General features: G+C 36.2%; 1 protein-coding gene across 4 annotated transcripts in view; it reads right to left on the reverse strand.

The window, feature by feature from the left end:
- The window catches only part of SLC41A2 (solute carrier family 41 member 2), a 148,530-nt gene that overhangs the window by 30,330 nt on the left and 100,584 nt on the right, over positions 1 to 17,616 (reverse strand). For all 4 annotated transcript variants that reach the window (XM_069585215.1, XM_069585216.1, XM_069585218.1 and 1 more), the window contains 4 exons: positions 11,545 to 11,692; positions 9,004 to 9,083; positions 1,604 to 1,735; positions 93 to 241 (listed from right to left, as the gene is read on the reverse strand). In XM_069585215.1, coding sequence (XP_069441316.1) covers positions 93 to 241; positions 1,604 to 1,735; positions 9,004 to 9,083; positions 11,545 to 11,692 — 509 coding nt within the window. The remainder of the gene's footprint in view (positions 1 to 92; positions 242 to 1,603; positions 1,736 to 9,003; positions 9,084 to 11,544; positions 11,693 to 17,616) is intronic.

The raw sequence follows: 17,616 nt of genomic DNA on the forward strand, positions 1-17,616 counted from the left end.
AAATGTTAAAATATTTCTTGTGCTTTTAGACTTAGTTATACTTTAACATTAGTCTGAACATAAAAGAAATTACAAGAGGTTTTCTCTCTTACCTGTAACACAGCAGCAAATAAGTATACTACTACAAAGATCACAGTTAAAGAAGTGTGACCACTTTTCATCAAATGAATAGTGTAGAGGAAAATTAAATGTCCAGGTATCACTAAAAGCAGTAGAACTTGAGCAGACTTATTATTTACTCCTGTAATATAAAATATAAAAGTTGTTAAAACAAAATCATGTATTGGTGAATAATAGATCATAGTTATTAAAATTTGAGTACACAGAATCACATAAAATTCAATTGCTAAAAATAAATTTTAATTATTTATAATTTGCTTAATTTTTAGAAATTTTCCCTGTATGTTATATATTAATTAAATGAAAGGTGATTGATGAAAGTTTGCTGTGAAGAACACTGATCAAACTATAACATTATAAAAATGGAGGGAAGACAAAAGAAAAAATATGAAGTTCTTAAAGTACTGGAAAGTACTTTTTCCTATGTCATTTAATTCCTTATTATTGATCATTTTAATAACTAAATGTTACCTAATCATCTTCTAATAGAGGTTTTTTGGTCATTAAATATTTTAATTTTATTTTCCCTTTAGAAGTCTTTCACTGCTATTAAAAGACTGGGTATTTCTGAACCTCATTCAAAAGTTATACTTATTATAATACATTAATTTTTATCAGAAAAAAAAGTTTTCAAGAATTGTGAGGTTTAAAATTGTGCTTTAGAGGTTTCCCTGGTGGTCCAGTGGTTAAGACTCTGAGCTTCCATGGCAGGGAGCATAGGTTTGATCCCTGGTTGCATAAGTTCTGCATGCCCGCCACATAGTGCAGTCCAAAATAAATAAAATTGTGGTTTAGTTTTTTGGATATCATATGTTTGGGACATAACAATGTCCTTGTAACTGAGGTTATCACCTCTCACTCTGCTTGTTGGAGATCAAATGTCTACATTTAGAAAGGTCAAAAAGATTAATGTATGAAAGAGTGTGTGCTATGTGGTTAGCTGCTCAGTTGTGTTCGACTTTTTGCAACCCCAAGGACTGTAGCCCGCCAGGCATCTCTGTCCACGGGGATTGTCCAGGCAACAGTACTGGAGTGGGTTGCCATGCCCTTCTCCAGGGCATCTTCCCAACCCAGGGTTGAACCCAGGTCTCCTGCACTGCAGGTGGATTCTTTACCAGCTGAGCCATGAAGAGTGGCTCTAGGGAAGCCCGTGAAAGAGTATGCTTCCCTAAATCACCTAACAATGTTTTCTTATATGCACAAGGTTCTTCTTTCCTAACTTACAAACAAGATATCCAAGAGAAAGATAAAAAAGAAAAACTATACAAAGTTCTTTAACAATTGCAGAATTGATCTGCAGTCTTGTTGTTGCTGTTCACTAAGATTTAGTGAACAAAATTTACTCTATTTAAAATCTATCTGGCTCTCAGAAACAGAAAATTGGGCAACATTCATAATCAAAATTCAACAAATGTTGCCTGCCTGTACTCACAGAGAGGAAGAGTTCCAGGAATAAAATATGCAAAAATCCACAAGCACCTACCTGGACCAAAAAAAGTTCTAAAAGGGTAGTAACAACCTTTGGGTTCATCAGGCAATTCTCCTGGAATGCTGTGTAAATGAAGGTAGGTAGAAATCCTACTGGCCTGAATGGCCACCAAATTACCACCAATACCTGAAACAGAGGAAGAAACAAATAAGATAGTTAGCTTCGTATTTTCAATAATGTGCACAAATTCAATTGAATTTATGTCTCTATGTCACCTCCTGGGCCAATAATACAGAACAAAGAGTTCTTCTGAAAGGTTGCTTTATTTGATGTTGATGTAGATATTCCAAAGGCATAAAATTCCTGCTATGAAAGACTCATTCATTGTTTTTTCAAATCTAACTCACTGTTTGGTCTGAAAGCAGAGTAAGTAATTTTTAAAAATTACTATCGCAATCAAGATGGAAAACTAGGTAACAATATGTTTCACATTTATCATCTTAATAAATTTATTCAAATAGATAAGGCTTAATACATGTCTTCTCAGATTTTGTTGGGGTCCTTTAATAGACTGGGACCTGGCGGTCTGGAGTTGACAATAAGAAAGTGAAAGAGAGAAAGAGGTTGATATTCCCTGGTTTATGCAGAGAACCAATAAAGCCCTTGACACAGGGCTTGCATCACTCACAAAGGCACAGGGGGCCCTCTCCAGGGGATGAAGGCACAGAGCGCCTTCTTGAGGGGGTCTTGGAAGCCCAGGCAGGAGAGTGAGCATGATGGGATTCTACGCTCGAGAGAATTAGCCAGAGAGAGACAGAAAGAGAGAGAAACAAAAAAGACATGGGGACCTAAGCTCTGATGGAGCAAAGGTGCTTTAATGATCTTTCTGTGAGTATATACAGGCTGTTGTACAAGAAATTTCTTTCGAGGATGATAAAGATCAGAAAACCAAACGCACAGCAACCGTTACCAAGGGAGCAAGGGATTAATAATGATCACAAGGTCAGGAGACAATCCATATCTCAAGGAGGGGATCGAGACTAAGCAGTTTTGTCATAAGGAGAATGTTTACTGAAGGAGACCCAAGCCTGTCTCACACAATGAAACTCAGTCCTGGGAACAGCTTGCTGCTCCACTTGATAAGGAACGGAGGATTTATGGGAAACAGCATGTAGGAATCCTCCTGTTAAACATTCCTTGACAAGATTACTAAAGAAATTGGTATAAGACACTGAAAAAAATACTCAAGAAAGTGATCTTTCAACCTAGGTTATCCTCTCATGTATTCTGAGGAAGAGGAGTTAATGCCAAGAAGCAAAATTAATTCCAAAGGGTGGTAAGTAACCCCAGGGTGAATTAGGACACCCAAACTCTTCCTACTTTGACAGATTATGAGAGAAGGAGATAGTAGCCATAAAAAAAAGTATGAAGAAAACAACTGAAAATTTCAAATTTTTGAATTCTGAGCATGAGCTAAAATAACCATTAAGAATACCTGTGAACCCTGGACACAAGGGGCGTCTACACCCACTGTCAACTATTTCTGCAAGCATGCCATGAGTGCTTGTGAGATAGACTCAGGCAGGACGGAACACTTGAGGGAGCCAACCCTGGTGGCACAGAGCAAGGAATCCCATCCAGGACTTCCCTGGTGGTCCAGTGGTTAAGAACCTGCCTGCCAATGCAAGGAGCACAGCTTCCCTTCCTGGTCTGAGAAGATCCTACTTGCCACAGAGCAACTAAGGCTTGAGAGTCACAGCTACTGAGCCCTCGTGCCCTGGAGCCCATGCTCTGCAAGAGAAGCCACTACAACTGGAAGCCTGCACGCTGCAGTTAGAGAGCAGCTTCTGCTCACCACAACTAGAGAAAGCCCGCACCCAGCAATGAACACCCAGCATAGCCAAGAATTAAATACATAAAGAAGTGAGTTTTTAAGAAAGAGAAAGAAACTGCATCCATTTCTGACTCCCTCTCTCATATGAGGGCTTCCCTGGCGGCTCAGATGGTAAAGAATCCGCCTGCAATGCAGGGGACCTGAGTTAGGAAGATCCCCTGGAGAAGGAAATGGCAACCCACCCCAATATTCTTGCCTGAATCCCTACGGACAGAGGAGCCTGGCAGGCTGTAGTCCATAGGGTCGCAGAGAGTGGGACATGACTGAGCGACTGAAAAACAACAACAGCAGCAACAAAACTGGGGTCATCTAAACTGAGTCCAGCTGGCTGATTCTAAATATAAAAGTTTTCACTAAAAAAAATAAAAGCCTGTGAATGAACGGAGTAAGCAAATGTCTGCAATCCCTCATCATTCTTACAACTGTTCTGCTCAAGAGGGAGAATAAAGGAATGTTTTCTGTAGAAACTGAACAAGAGAGACTCAGGCCTCAAGGACACCAGATACTATGTGGTACTGATGGAAAATAAGGATGAACTGGAAGTCTGCATAATTAACAGTGGGATTCCTTCAGACCTTCATTTTGCTCCAAGGGGCAGGCAGGAGTGTAACATCCCAGAGCGAAGGTTCGATGTTCAAACTTGGAGGGCTCCCCATAACATGGCCAACCAACCCCACCCCAATCTTCCAATAGTGAAGTGCCCAGTCAACCACCCTCTACCACCTCCAAGCTACTTAGCTTCTCAATGCCTCAGCTGCCTTCCTGTAAAACAGAGAAAACAATCCCTCTCTCATAGAGATGATGACATGAGCAAGTTTGTGTTTATACTTGGAGACTTCACCACTCTTTTCTAATCAACTGATAGACCACACTGATAAAAAATCAAAACGATGAAGAAGTTTTTTTAACAATATTATCAATCAACTTGATCTAAAGGACATTTATAGGACACACCATCCAACAACACAGAATACATAATTTTACAAGTATACACATGGGAACATTCACACAGATGGACCACACTGTGAGCCATAAAACAAGTTTCAATAAATTTGAAATAATCGCAACATATAAAGTATGTTTTCTGGCCACAATGGAAAAGATAGATATCTGAGAATTCCCCAAAATGCTGGAAAGTAAACAATACCCTTCCAAATAACCCACAAATCAAAGGAAAAAAATCACACAGGAAATTTTAAAATATTCTGGATTTAATGAAAATGAAAACACAACATATTGAGATTTGTGGGAGGTACCTAGAGTAGTACTTATCAATTCACAGCATTAAATCTTACATTAGAAAAGAAGAGTACTACTCTATATAAAATAACTAATAAGAAACTGCTGTATAGCACAGGGAATTCTGCTCAGTACTCTATAATAGCCTATTTGGGAAAAGATTCTAGAATCTTAAAAAAAAAAAAGAGTGGATATATGTGTAACTGATTCACTTTGTGTACACCTGAAACTAACACAACACTGTAAATCAACTCTACTCCAATAAAACATTTTTAAAAACGCACATAATGAGACTAGCACGACTCTGCGTTCAAAATCCAACAATGACAATATAAAAAAGGAAAATTATAAGCCAATCTTGTGAATCAAAATAAATGTAAAAAGATATCAATCTGCTGGCAAACCAAATCCAGAAAAATGTTAAATGTGTAAAATACATCACCAAAACATCAGATTTATCTTAGGAATGTAAGACTGACTTAATAATTGAAAATAATACATATAGCACATTAACAAACAAATGAAGGAAAAATAAGATTATATGAATAAACAGAAAAGTTGATAAAGTTCAGCATTTTATTATTTATTATTAAAAACGCTTAGCAAACCAGGAATTGAGGGGGACTTCTTTAAACTGATAACCACACACACTCGCCCCCACCATACACATCCACACACATGAAATCTGTCATATACAAAAGAGGTACTGCAGATCAATAAAGACGGATATAGATTTTTCAATAAATAGTGTTTTTAGTTGCATATTTTTAATTCAAAAATTAATATTAAATAGAAGTCTTTTAATTACTCTATTGTAAAAGGAGCCCTAAGTAAAACAGTTCATTTTAACTCGGGTAAATGGTTTTCACGGCAGCCACAGCACTACACTTCATATGCGTTGTTCTCCTGTCATGTAACATCCAACAGGTAAGGTACCAAGAGCTCAGAACAGTCACTGTTTGCTCTTTACATTCTGTAACATAAATAGCCACTATCTCAATCAAGCTACAGGCATCATGATAACAGAGGGAATTTGTATTACTGCTAGCTGTGCATAGCAGACACTGATCTAATTTGTTGGATAGCTATTTCATATTTTAAAATAAAATTTTAATTAATTTATTTATTATAATTGGAGGCTAATTACTTTTCAATATTGTGGTGGTTTTTGCCATACATTGACATGAAATCAGCCACAGGTGTACAAGATAGTTATTAAACACCAAAAAAATACCAGTGGGGGTGTAATGGAATTGTGAATTAGTAAAGGTGAATTGGGCAGTCTCAGATGAAAGAGTCTACTCTTCTTCGGGGATACAAGTAGAAAAGGTTAAGAGTAGACACTCTTAGCGGTCAGAAGAGGGGTAAAGGAAGAGGAAGGAGAAGGAAGCTGGGAGGTACCGGCCTAAAGCCTCCGTCTTCTCTGCACAGCTGCCCTACAGCAAACTTTCAAGGAACTTCTGGCAGGTGGAAAACAAAGCTAGATGGAAATCTGAATCTACAGAAAGGAAAGAAGAGTGCTGAAAATGTTAAATACATAGGGAAATATAAAAAGATACCAACCCCTCAGTTTTAATCTTTTAAAAATATAACTGTGGAAAGCAAAAATGTTACAGGGTTTATAACAAAGAAAAATACATGACAAAAAGAGCTCATAAGAAAGAGTGAAATTGCAAAAGGATTAGACATAAGGTTCTTATATATAAAGGATAAGAGATAAGGTTCTTATCCTTTATGTAAAGTGGTATATTGCTGTTTGAAAGAGACTGTGATAAAGATATAATAAGCCCTAGATTAACCTCCTAGCCAACATACGTATCAGAAGGGGAGGATCACATCATTTATTAGCATGGAAAAAGCTTTATGAAATTCTGTGGAAAGGAAATCTTTTTAACCTAATGTTTCCCAAACTTAGCTGACCACAGAACTCACTTTTCAAATTATACTTATTAACATATCGAGAACTATTGTTACAGGAAATATATTTTAGAAAACGTTACTGGTTCTAAGAGATGTCAATAAAATTTAAAAGATACCCTAGATATAAGTCCTTATCTTTATTTGAGGATTAAATAGTATGCGTAGAAGACCTAAAAGTCATTTGCCACATAGTAGGGGCTTACTAAATAGCAAATGATGATGATGATGATATGATAAAGAGTATGACAAAACAGGGATCTTTTAAATAGTACATGCCTTAGCACATTTTAAATGAAATTCAATTCTCAGAAGTTCCACTTTTTCTGAGGAACATGGAATGACTCTTCTCTAACAATGTTTTAATGAACGGCATTTAACACTAGAGTTTACAGTGATACCCAACTAAGAGGTTTACTTACTGAGATAAAAGAAAGATTTACCACCATGCCAAACCATACACAGATTTCCAAAGATAGCACTTCAGCAAACTTTCTTATGGAAGGTGAAATCACAGAGAAACTAAAACCTTACTGCTAAAGGGGTTGTAATTTAAGCTAAATTTCTCATTAAAATGCTCGGCAGCACGGTTCTAGTTGGGCAACACAGTTCTAACAGTCATTGTTGGATAATATTTGTCCTAGTAAACTCATTAAATAATAGTCATTGAAAAGGATTTGAACAGGGGGAAAGAAAGTAGTAGCTATTCCAGGCAGTGAAAATTACATCTCTGTATGGTCACAATATAAGAATCAAATCATGATGAAGGATATAGTTGTATGCATATAGGGAGAGTCTTGATAGCTAGGGAGAAAAATTCTAATTTGATTGGACAGGCAGGAGAAAATCACTGTTAAATCCCATTATCTTAAAACAAATGTAATAAGAACAATGCTTAAGGTAGACCAGTCTTCTAGAGACATTCAATTTGTATTGAATAGGGAGTGAGTCAAGAAGGCTTGTATTACTTGACTGATGGCTCGACTGAAATATTACTGGACTAGTGGTAAGACATACTTGTTATATAAATAAATGAACAGATAAATTATGTTAATGTACAAATAGACAAGGTTTGGTCATTATCTATTCAAAGAGGATGAAGAGCCAGGTAGAATCAAACGGTTCTGTGATTTTACGGGCAGGGAGAATGTTGGTATCAGGAAAACTGGAAGGGGCATCTCTAGGGTAAATTTATTCATTTACTGAAAAATTAAAATGTTAAGTAAAAATTTTAGATATGGGGACTTCTCTAGTGGCTGAGCAGTTAAGAATCCATCTTACAATTCAGGGGACATGGGTTCCATCCCTGGTTGGGGAACTAAGATTCCATATGATTCACAGCAACTAAGAACCCACATACCACAACTAAAGAACTGGTGTGTGGCAATGGAGATCTCATGTGCCACAACTAAGACTGGATGCAGGAAAATAAATAATTTTTTAAAAAAATTTTAGATATGAAATTAGATTTTAGAGAATTTGCCTCTGTAGAACATATTTTCTTATCCATAAATATATAAAAAGTGATTTATATTAAATGCGTATATCCTTTGATATCGTTTCCTCCAGGTAGAATTATTTTAAATTATATTGGCTTAGGTTATCATGAAATCCAGTTGAATGACAGCCAGCGCTAAAGCCAGTGGGACTGGATTAAAATTATCTTTTTTAAAGTGGGATTCATAAAAAAATCCCTGTGAATTTAACTATTATAATTCCCATTTTATAGATAAGAAAAAACATAAAGCAGACCTGGAAAGGATCAGCAGAGGAATGATAGATTGTAATGGGCTGAGTTGACTTCAGCAATGCTTAAATCTAGCTAAATCTAATTTAGCCACAAAAACTGATGAGGGCAGCAACAAAATGATGTAAGATAGCATATAAGATATGCCTAAAGTAAATAATAACAGACGACTGAAGTATTCTATGTGGCTCAGATGGTAAAGACTCTGCCTCCAGTGCAGGAGACCCAGGTTCAATCCCTGGGTCAGGAGATCCCCTGGAGAAGGGAGTGGCTACTGGCTCCAGTATCTTTGGCGAGAGAATTCCATAGACAGAGGGGCTACAGTCCATGGGGTCATAAAGAGTCAAACACAAGTGAGTGATTAACACTTTTTTTTTTCATTCTGCACACTAACTTTAAAAATCAAGTATGTTTGACTCTTAATATCTAGAGATGAAGTAAGAGTTTTTTTTTTCAAAAATATGTTCTGTATACTGAGAACATGGAATGTAATTTCTACCACAAGCAACAACCTGGTACTGAAAACAAAATAGAACATTTATTTATTTACTAAATGGATAGAAATAAAATGAAAGAGAGACCTCTGAATTCAAAGATTCCTGTTCACACCTAAGAATACCGAGAGATACCACATTGTTATGAAACAGTAACTCTTACCATTAATAACTGGTGTGTAAACAACAATCCCAACCAAGTTTGGATCAGATACAGTTGTGTCCAGAATAAGGCCCCCAATGCTGAAAGATATAAAATCATGTAAGGAAGAGGAAAGGAAATGGACTAATTTGAAATTGTTTTTTTATATATAAACACTCTTACTTTTAAAAATAAATATTTAGCTATTTAAAAAATTGAATAAAAAGAAAAGATATTAACAATAAAAATCAATGTCAAAAGTAAAATGTTGATAATAAAATATGGCATAAGCTGTAGCCCCACATTTCAGGGCCCTCCTTCTCGTCTGTATATTTACATATGCTATTTGTAAAAAGAAAAAAACAACAACGTACTTTCAATGCACTAAAATGTCTGGAAGGACATATAAGAAATTACTAATAATGTTTATCCCTAGGGCTGAGACTGATAGGAGACTCACGGTTACTTTATATCCTTCTTTGCTTATTCGTTTTTTAAAAATCATGTGCATTTTATTATCTTTATAGTTAAAACAATTTTTTAAGAGTATTTTTTTTTACATTTGAAGTAAGCAAGCCACTAAGGGATGACTTTCATTCTGTTCACATTAGATATAGTATATGACAGTGTCTTATCATTGCTAAGTTAAAATAATGAGTTGTAGCCAGAGGAGGAGCTGACCTGGAGAACAGAGGTCCAGAAAAGTAACATACTTTTTTCTTTTTATATAGTGGCAAGACACATACTATCAATATCTCAATGGAGCTTGGAGATGTTTTTTGTTGTTTCCAAGACCATTATCAATTGGTTAACTTCAGTCTGTTGGTCTACCTAGTATTATATAAAACAGTGTCGGTCCCAATATTTCATGGGATCCTGTTGTTTAAATCCACATTACAGAAAATGAACTATATGTTGTCATGGAATAGGGTTGATGGTCAAAGTATCATATCCAATGTACTTCCCACTAATGGATAGTTAATACGAGGAAATTATTTTTTAAAATTTATTATTAAATCTTTATTATTTTAGTTCTTGAATAATTGAAAGGCTTAATATACTTATTCTTCTATGAGTTCCCATAAAACGGTATACTATAAAGTCTAAAAACAGTTATCCTTAGAAATATTTTACTATTTTAAGCCCTAATTTTAAAAAATACATATTTCCTAGAATAAAGTAGTTACGCATCAAAGAATAAATCTCCCTGCCAAAACACATAGATAATGCTGTGCAGAAAACAGGAACACTTGCTAAAATACATTTTTAAATAGTTGTATTACCTAGGCAATAAAACTTATAGAAAAGATAGAAAATACAAACAAAATGAATAAAATTAAAATCAACCATAGTTATATCATTCAGAGTTATACTGCTACCATGTTGATATACAGACTTTGAAACATTTTTAAACATGTATATTTTTAAAAAATAAAAACTCAAATTGTAAAAGTACTTCTGCTGCTACTGCTAGGTCACTTCAGTCATGTCCGACTCTGTACGACCCCACAGATGGCAGCCCGCCAGGCTCCCCTGTCCCTGGGATTCTCCAGGCAAGAACACTGGAGTGGGTTGCCATCTCCTTCTCCAATGCATGAAAGTGAAAAGTGAAAGTGAAGTTGCTCAGTTGTGTCTGACTCTTCGAGACCCCGTGGACTGCAGCCTACCAGGCTCCTCCGTCCATGGGATTTTCCAGGCAAGAGTGCTTCACTTTTATTAAATTGTATTTTTATCAAACAAACATATATGCATCATTTAAAAGGTGAAAGTACCACAAAGCATATAAAATAGTCCCTAGCCCTAACCCCACATCCTGCTCTCCACTAGCAATTCTTTTTAACTTCTTTAACTGTTTCTTCTGACATTTACTCCTCTATTTCTAAACAGTGTGTTTATACTGCTATTCCTTGATTTTTAATTTCAGACATTTACCTAATGACGTCCAACAGCGGGATCAGCATTTAGTCTCTCTTTCTGTTCCCTCCCCACTGAAGTCCCTTCATAATTCCCTTCCTTGCCCTCTCCTGCCAATCTGGTGATAGCATGCCAATTTTTGGTGAAATATTTAGGTTTCACTTTATTAGAACAGTGAAATCATTATTCACAATTATTCTCCTTCTCTTTTGTTATTAAAAATTCCACTGTGATAAATATTCTTACAATTCAGTGATTTGCATATATCCATAAGTATATCTTTAAGTCCTGTCAGAGTCTAGAAGCGGAATAACCCAACAGTATGTACATTTCTAAGGTTTTCTGATATTTACCTGAGCAACTTAAAATAAGCAATGCTCTTGTCAGGTTAAAACTCACACAAAGACAAAGACACCACTAGATTTTAATCATCAGTCTCGTTAGGATTTGGCTGGGGAAAGGTTTGAAACTGGTAGCACATGAGGTTCTATGCATCTACTGATTTCAATAATCCTTGTCACTTGTATCTCAATCACCTGGGATAATAAAGAGTTGGCTACATAAGATGACAGATCTGAGAAATAAAAATAGGCAACACAGATACATGCATATATAATAACCCACAAACACACACACTTTAATACTAACCTACTTATAACCATAGCAGTTATGACAGGCTCCCAGCCTGAGTGGAGAACTGTCCTTGTGGCTGGATGTTTGGCAGCTATTATAATCCAGATAGGAGTTAGAGCCAAGAAAACAACACCAACTAACGGAGGAATGTAGTAGTATGTCTCTAAAATTAAAAAAGACAACATTTCAATCTCTCTTCTAACCATGTAGCACATCTGAATTAAAAGTTTACCAGAAGACATATTATCAAACATACTCATGCTATATATATACTTTATATAAATTTCAAGCAAATTAAAAACTACAGATAAGGTTAAAATGTTACATAATGTAACTGAAAACTAATATATTAATTCAACATTTATTGAAATAGTTATGTGACCTAGAAGTGAACAACAACAAGAAGAAGAAAAACAACAGTTAAAGACTTACTTGGCTCCTACCATTTACCAAGTACTGTGCTAAAAGCTTTGTGTTCATTATCTCACTTAATTTGTCCTTCAACGTATGAGGTAGAAACTCATTCCTACCTTATAAAGAAACTGAGGCTCAGGAGTTTAAGAGTACATGTGTGTGTGTGTTCAGTTGCTTAGTCATGTCCAACTCTTTTCAACTCCATGGACTGTAGCCCACCAGGCTCCTCAGTCCATGGAATTTCCCAGGCAAGAATACTGGAGTGGGTTACCATTCCCTTCTCCAAGGGATCTTCCTGACCCAGGGATTGAACCCTCATCTCTTACATCTCCTGTACTGGCAGGCGGATTCTTAACCAATGAGCCACCTGGGAAGCCCCAAGAAATAGCAAAAATTGGGAGAAAAGGACATCTGTTTGACACCAAAGTTAGCACTCTAATCTCCAAACTATACAGACCAATAGGATATTGTTTTTACCCATCAACAATTTATGCATTCCATAGAACACTGGCCAATCAATTGATAACAGATATCCTCTCCATCATGAATAGTGTTACAAGCTCCAAAATAAAAATGAAATACTAAGTCTAATAAAGATAAACAGATTTCTTCACTGTGAAATTCCTCAGAACCTTCATTATGTCAAGAAATAATATAGTATACTATATTAACCACAGTTTGGCCAGACTTCCTCATTTCATATCTGTATGTTACAATTTAACTTGGACAAGAAATTTAACTTCTATACACTTCTATTTCCTTATCTATAATATGGTAAAATTTATAATAACTATTTCATGAGGTTATTATGAGTCTTAAGAGAATTAACACATGTAATTTAGCACATAGCTAAATTACATATGGCACATAGCTAACATTTACTGAACACTTACTATCATCATAATCATCATTGCCATTAACATACTTTTATTTGTGACATACTTAGGTAACAGACTACCATGATTTTTTTAATACCTCTCATGGTAGACTGTCTTACTTGATCACAGTTATCCTCTTCTCATTCTTGTTATGCTTTCCTATAGAGTTCAGCAAAGCTTACTGACTTTGGCTTGGCTTGTCTTGCTTCGTAGATGTGACGTATGCTATCTCTGAGCAAAATCTAAAATGTGTTTCCAGAAATCACTGTAAGATTTACATACATATAGATAGATAATAAGCTGCTTTCAGGACACTGATGACTATTATTACAGTTCTGTGATCCCTGAGACAGGGGAAAGAAATGAGATAAGCCCTACAATAGCCTGAAGTACTGTACTGTGAAGTAGCGGACTGTCGCTCAGTCATGTCTGACTCTTTTGCAACCCCATGGACCATCGCCTGCCAGGCTCCTCTGTCCACGGGATTTCCCAGGCAAGAATATCAGAGTGGGCTGCCATTTCCTTCTCCAGGGGATCTTCCTGACCCAGAGATTGAACCTACATTTTCTGCATTGCAGGTGGATTCTGTACTGCTGAGCCACTTTCTAACTAAAGGCACATTTCAGACCACAACTCAGAAAGACAGAATTCTAGCAGAGTGGGTCAAAGGCAGCAGGAATTCACAGGACAGAATACTGGAGAAGAGGAAGCTACTGGAGAAAGAGCTTGCAAACTGAACACCAAGCCATGCACACATAGGGTGAACTCCACAAGGCTAGACTAAGAATAACGGGAGAGCTGTAAGCTGAAAAATTCCCAGAGTTTACAAAGGGATAGAAGTCATTTGAGATCTAACCCCTAGAGAAGAGAGCCTATTTGAACCCTGAAAACATTTAGTGGAGACCAGAGAAGGCCACTTCTTAGCAGTAGCACTGCTGCTGCTGCTGCTAAGTCGCTTCAGTCGTGTTCGACTCTGTGCAACCCCATAGACGGCAGCCCACTAGGCTCCCCTGTCCCTGGGATTCTCCAGGCAAGAATACTGGAGTGGGTTGCCATTTCCTTCTCCAATGCATGAAAGTGAAAAGTGAAAGTGAAGTCGCTCAGTCGTGTCTGACTCTTAGCGACCCCATGGACTGCAGTCTACCAGGCTCCTCTATCCATGGGATTTTCCAGGCAAGAGTACTGGAGTGGGGTGCCATTGCCTTCTAGTAGCACTAAAAAGTGAAGTCACTCAGTCGTGTCTAACTCTTTGCGACTCCATGGACTGTAGCCTACCAGGCTCCTCCATCCATGGGATTTTCCAGGCAAGAGTACTGGAGTGGGCTGCCACTTCCTTCTCCAGGGGATCTTCCCAACCCAGAGATCAAACCTAGGTCTCCCGCACTGCAGGCAGACGCTTTACCATCTAAGCCACCAGGGAAGCCATTTGTTTATTTTTGTTTTTATTTCATTACACAATAGTGTAATGCCTATTATAAATCTATTCCAATGAAGCTTAAAGCCAAGCCTTAAAGGCTCAAACTAATCCACAAATAGTTGCCTACAAGAACAAAGTCCATTAAAACTATAAGATGCTGATGAAAGAAATTGAAGGCAACATAAAACAGATGGAAAGATAACACATAAAACACTGTGTTCTTGGACTGGAAGAATCAGTATTGTTAAAAGGACCATACTACCCAAGGCAATCTACAGACTCAAAGTAATCCCTATCAAATTACCAACAGCATTTTCCACAAAACTAGAACAAAAAAATTTTATTTGTATGGAAACACAAAAGACCTCGAATAGCCAAAGCAATCCTGATAGCAGAACGAAGCTGAAAGAATCACACTCCCAGACTTCAGACTATACTACAATCTTATAGTAATCAAAAAAGTATGTTACTGGCACAAAAACAGACATATAGATCAACAGAACAGAATAGAAAGCCCAGAAATAAGCTCACGCATTTATGGCCAATTAATTTACAAGAAAGGAGGCAAGAATAAACAATGGAGAACAGTCTCTCCAATAAAGTGGTGCTTGGAAAACTGGACAGCTACATGTAAAAGAATGAAATTAGAACATTCTTTAACATCACACACAAAAATAAACTCAAAATGAATAAAGACCTAAATGTAAGACTGGATACTACATAACTCCTAGAAGAAAACAGGCAGAACATTCTTTGACATATATTGCAGCAATATTTTTTTGGATCTGTCTCCCAGAGTAATAAAATAAAAACAAAAATAAACAAATGGGCCCTATTATAAACTTAAAAGCTTTTGCACAACAAAGGAAATCATAAAGAAAATGAAAAGATAATCCTCAGAATGGAAGAAAATATTTGAAACTGATGCAACTGACAAGGGATTAATTTCTAAAATATACAAACAGCTCAAACAGCTTAATATCCAAAACACAAACAATGTAATCAAAAAACGGACAAAAGACCTAATAGACATTTCTTCAAAGATGACATACAGATGCTCCTGCTGCTGCTGCTGCCAAGTCACTTCAGTCGTGTCCGACTCTCTGCGATCCCATGGACTGCAGCCCACCAGGCTCCTCCGTCCATGGGATTTTCCAGGCAAGAGTGCTGGAGTGGGTTGCCATTGCCTTCTCTGACATACAGATGACCACATACTAATTATTAGAGAAATGCAGATCAAAACTGCAATGAGGTATCACCTCATACCAATCAGAATGGCCATTATAAAAAAAATTATAAACAATTAATGCTGGAGAGAATATGGAGAAAAAGAAACCCTTCTACACTAGTGGGAATGTTAAACTGGTACAGCCACTATGCAGAACTGTAGGTGTTCCCTTAAAAAAACTAGAAACAGAACTACCATATGATCCTGCAATTCCACTCCTAGACATATACCCAGAGAAAATTCTAATTCAAAAAGATACATGCAACCCAGTGTTCACAGCAGCACTATTTATAACAGTCAAGATATGGAAGCAACCTAAATGTCCATCAACAGATGAATGGATAAAGCAGATGTGATGCATATATACAATGGACTATTACTCAGCCATAAAAAGAATGAAATAATGTCATTTGCGGCAACCTGGATGGACCTAGAGATTATCACATTAAGTTGAGATACAGAAAGACAAATGTCACATGGTATCACTTATATGTGGAATCTAAAGAAATGACACAAATGAACTTATTTACAGAAACAGACTGACACACATATGAAACAAACATGTTTATCAAAGAGAGGGAATGGGGGATAGAGGAGAGAGATAAATTAGGAGTTTGACATCAATATACACACACTGCTGCTGCCGCTACTGCTGCTAAGTTGCTTCAGTCGTGTCCGACTCTGTGCGACCCTATGGACAGCAGCCCACCAGGCTCCCCTGTCCATGGGATTCTCTAGGCAAGAATACTGGAGTGGGTTGCCATTTCCTTCTCCCGTACACACACTGCTGTGCATAAAACAGGAAAACAACAAAGACCTACTATATAGCGCAGGGAACTATACTCAGTATCTTGTAACAACCTCTAAAGGAGAAGAATCTGAAAAAGAACATCTGTGTATATATATATGTATAACTGAATCACTTTGCTGTACACTTGAAACTAACATAACATTGTAAATTAACTACAGTTTTTTTAAAGAAAAAAAAACCCAAAGTCTAATACTTTGTAGGAGAAAAGTCAAGCAATTAGCATTACATTAATAATGTCTAACATCCAACCAAAGATTATTTTTAAGAGTTTGAAATTATATTTTGTTGCATTTACAAACTTAGTTAAATACCCTGAGATATTGTACTTAGGCATTTCATTTATCTCACAAAAGATTCCTAGTACTTAAAGTAATCTGGCTAAATCGAACAAATAAATATGCTAAGTCTTATGTTTCTATAAATATTCATACAATGTATATAAAATTGGTTAAGATTTCTATTTGACAATAATAAGGATAAATTAATAACATGATTATAAAATTTAAAGTGGAATCAAAAGACTGACATGTTACTGTAATGGCTTAAGAAACAAGTATATTTTAAAATAAGTACTGCCTTGTTAGCATAAAATCATTCATACCATAATTTTGATTCTCAAATATTTTTAAACTGAGTTCTAAATCGCCTTAGGGTTAAAAGTTCGCCTACCCATTCTTGAAACAGTTGCATCATCTCAAGACATTTTTGGTAATATCATTCTAGCTGATAAAGCTTTTATTATTATCAGAGATTGTAGCTAAGACATTCCTGGATTTTTCTCAAGGATTCTAATACTTATTTTGTATAGTAGAGACTTCATAACTTAAAGACAGAGTTGATCTTATGGTCTTTGTAGCCTACCAGCCCTTTTCTGACATTTCACAAAATTCTTCAAATGTTATTCATACCCTTATCTTGGATTAAATCTTATATTTTATCATCTTTTTAAGATATTTAAAGATCTCCTCACCTATCATTAAGTGTTTGAATTAGAAATTCATTTTTTTCCAATCAGGTAGAACAATTACTATAAATATTAAAATAAAGCCCAAACAAATTTTATACCCATGGTTTTAGCTGGGTTTGCCATCACATCTTCAAAATAATTATGCTAACAAAATTCATTAAATATTAAATATTTTCTTCCACTTGAAAGGATATGACTAATGCTACATATAGAGCAATTTTCTGCATAGTTTTTTAAAAGATGAAAACCCTTTACTGGATGCATCCCCATTCTCCTTGCTAAGCCACTAGAAGAGATAAATAACATTCAAATTAAGAAGCATTCTTACCTCCTAAAACAACTAAGGCTGCCAACAATCTCTTTACAGACTTA

This window comes from Ovis canadensis, chromosome 3 (genome assembly GCF_042477335.2).
Source record: "Ovis canadensis isolate MfBH-ARS-UI-01 breed Bighorn chromosome 3, ARS-UI_OviCan_v2, whole genome shotgun sequence".
NCBI classification, from domain to species: Eukaryota; Metazoa; Chordata; class Mammalia; order Artiodactyla; family Bovidae; genus Ovis; species Ovis canadensis.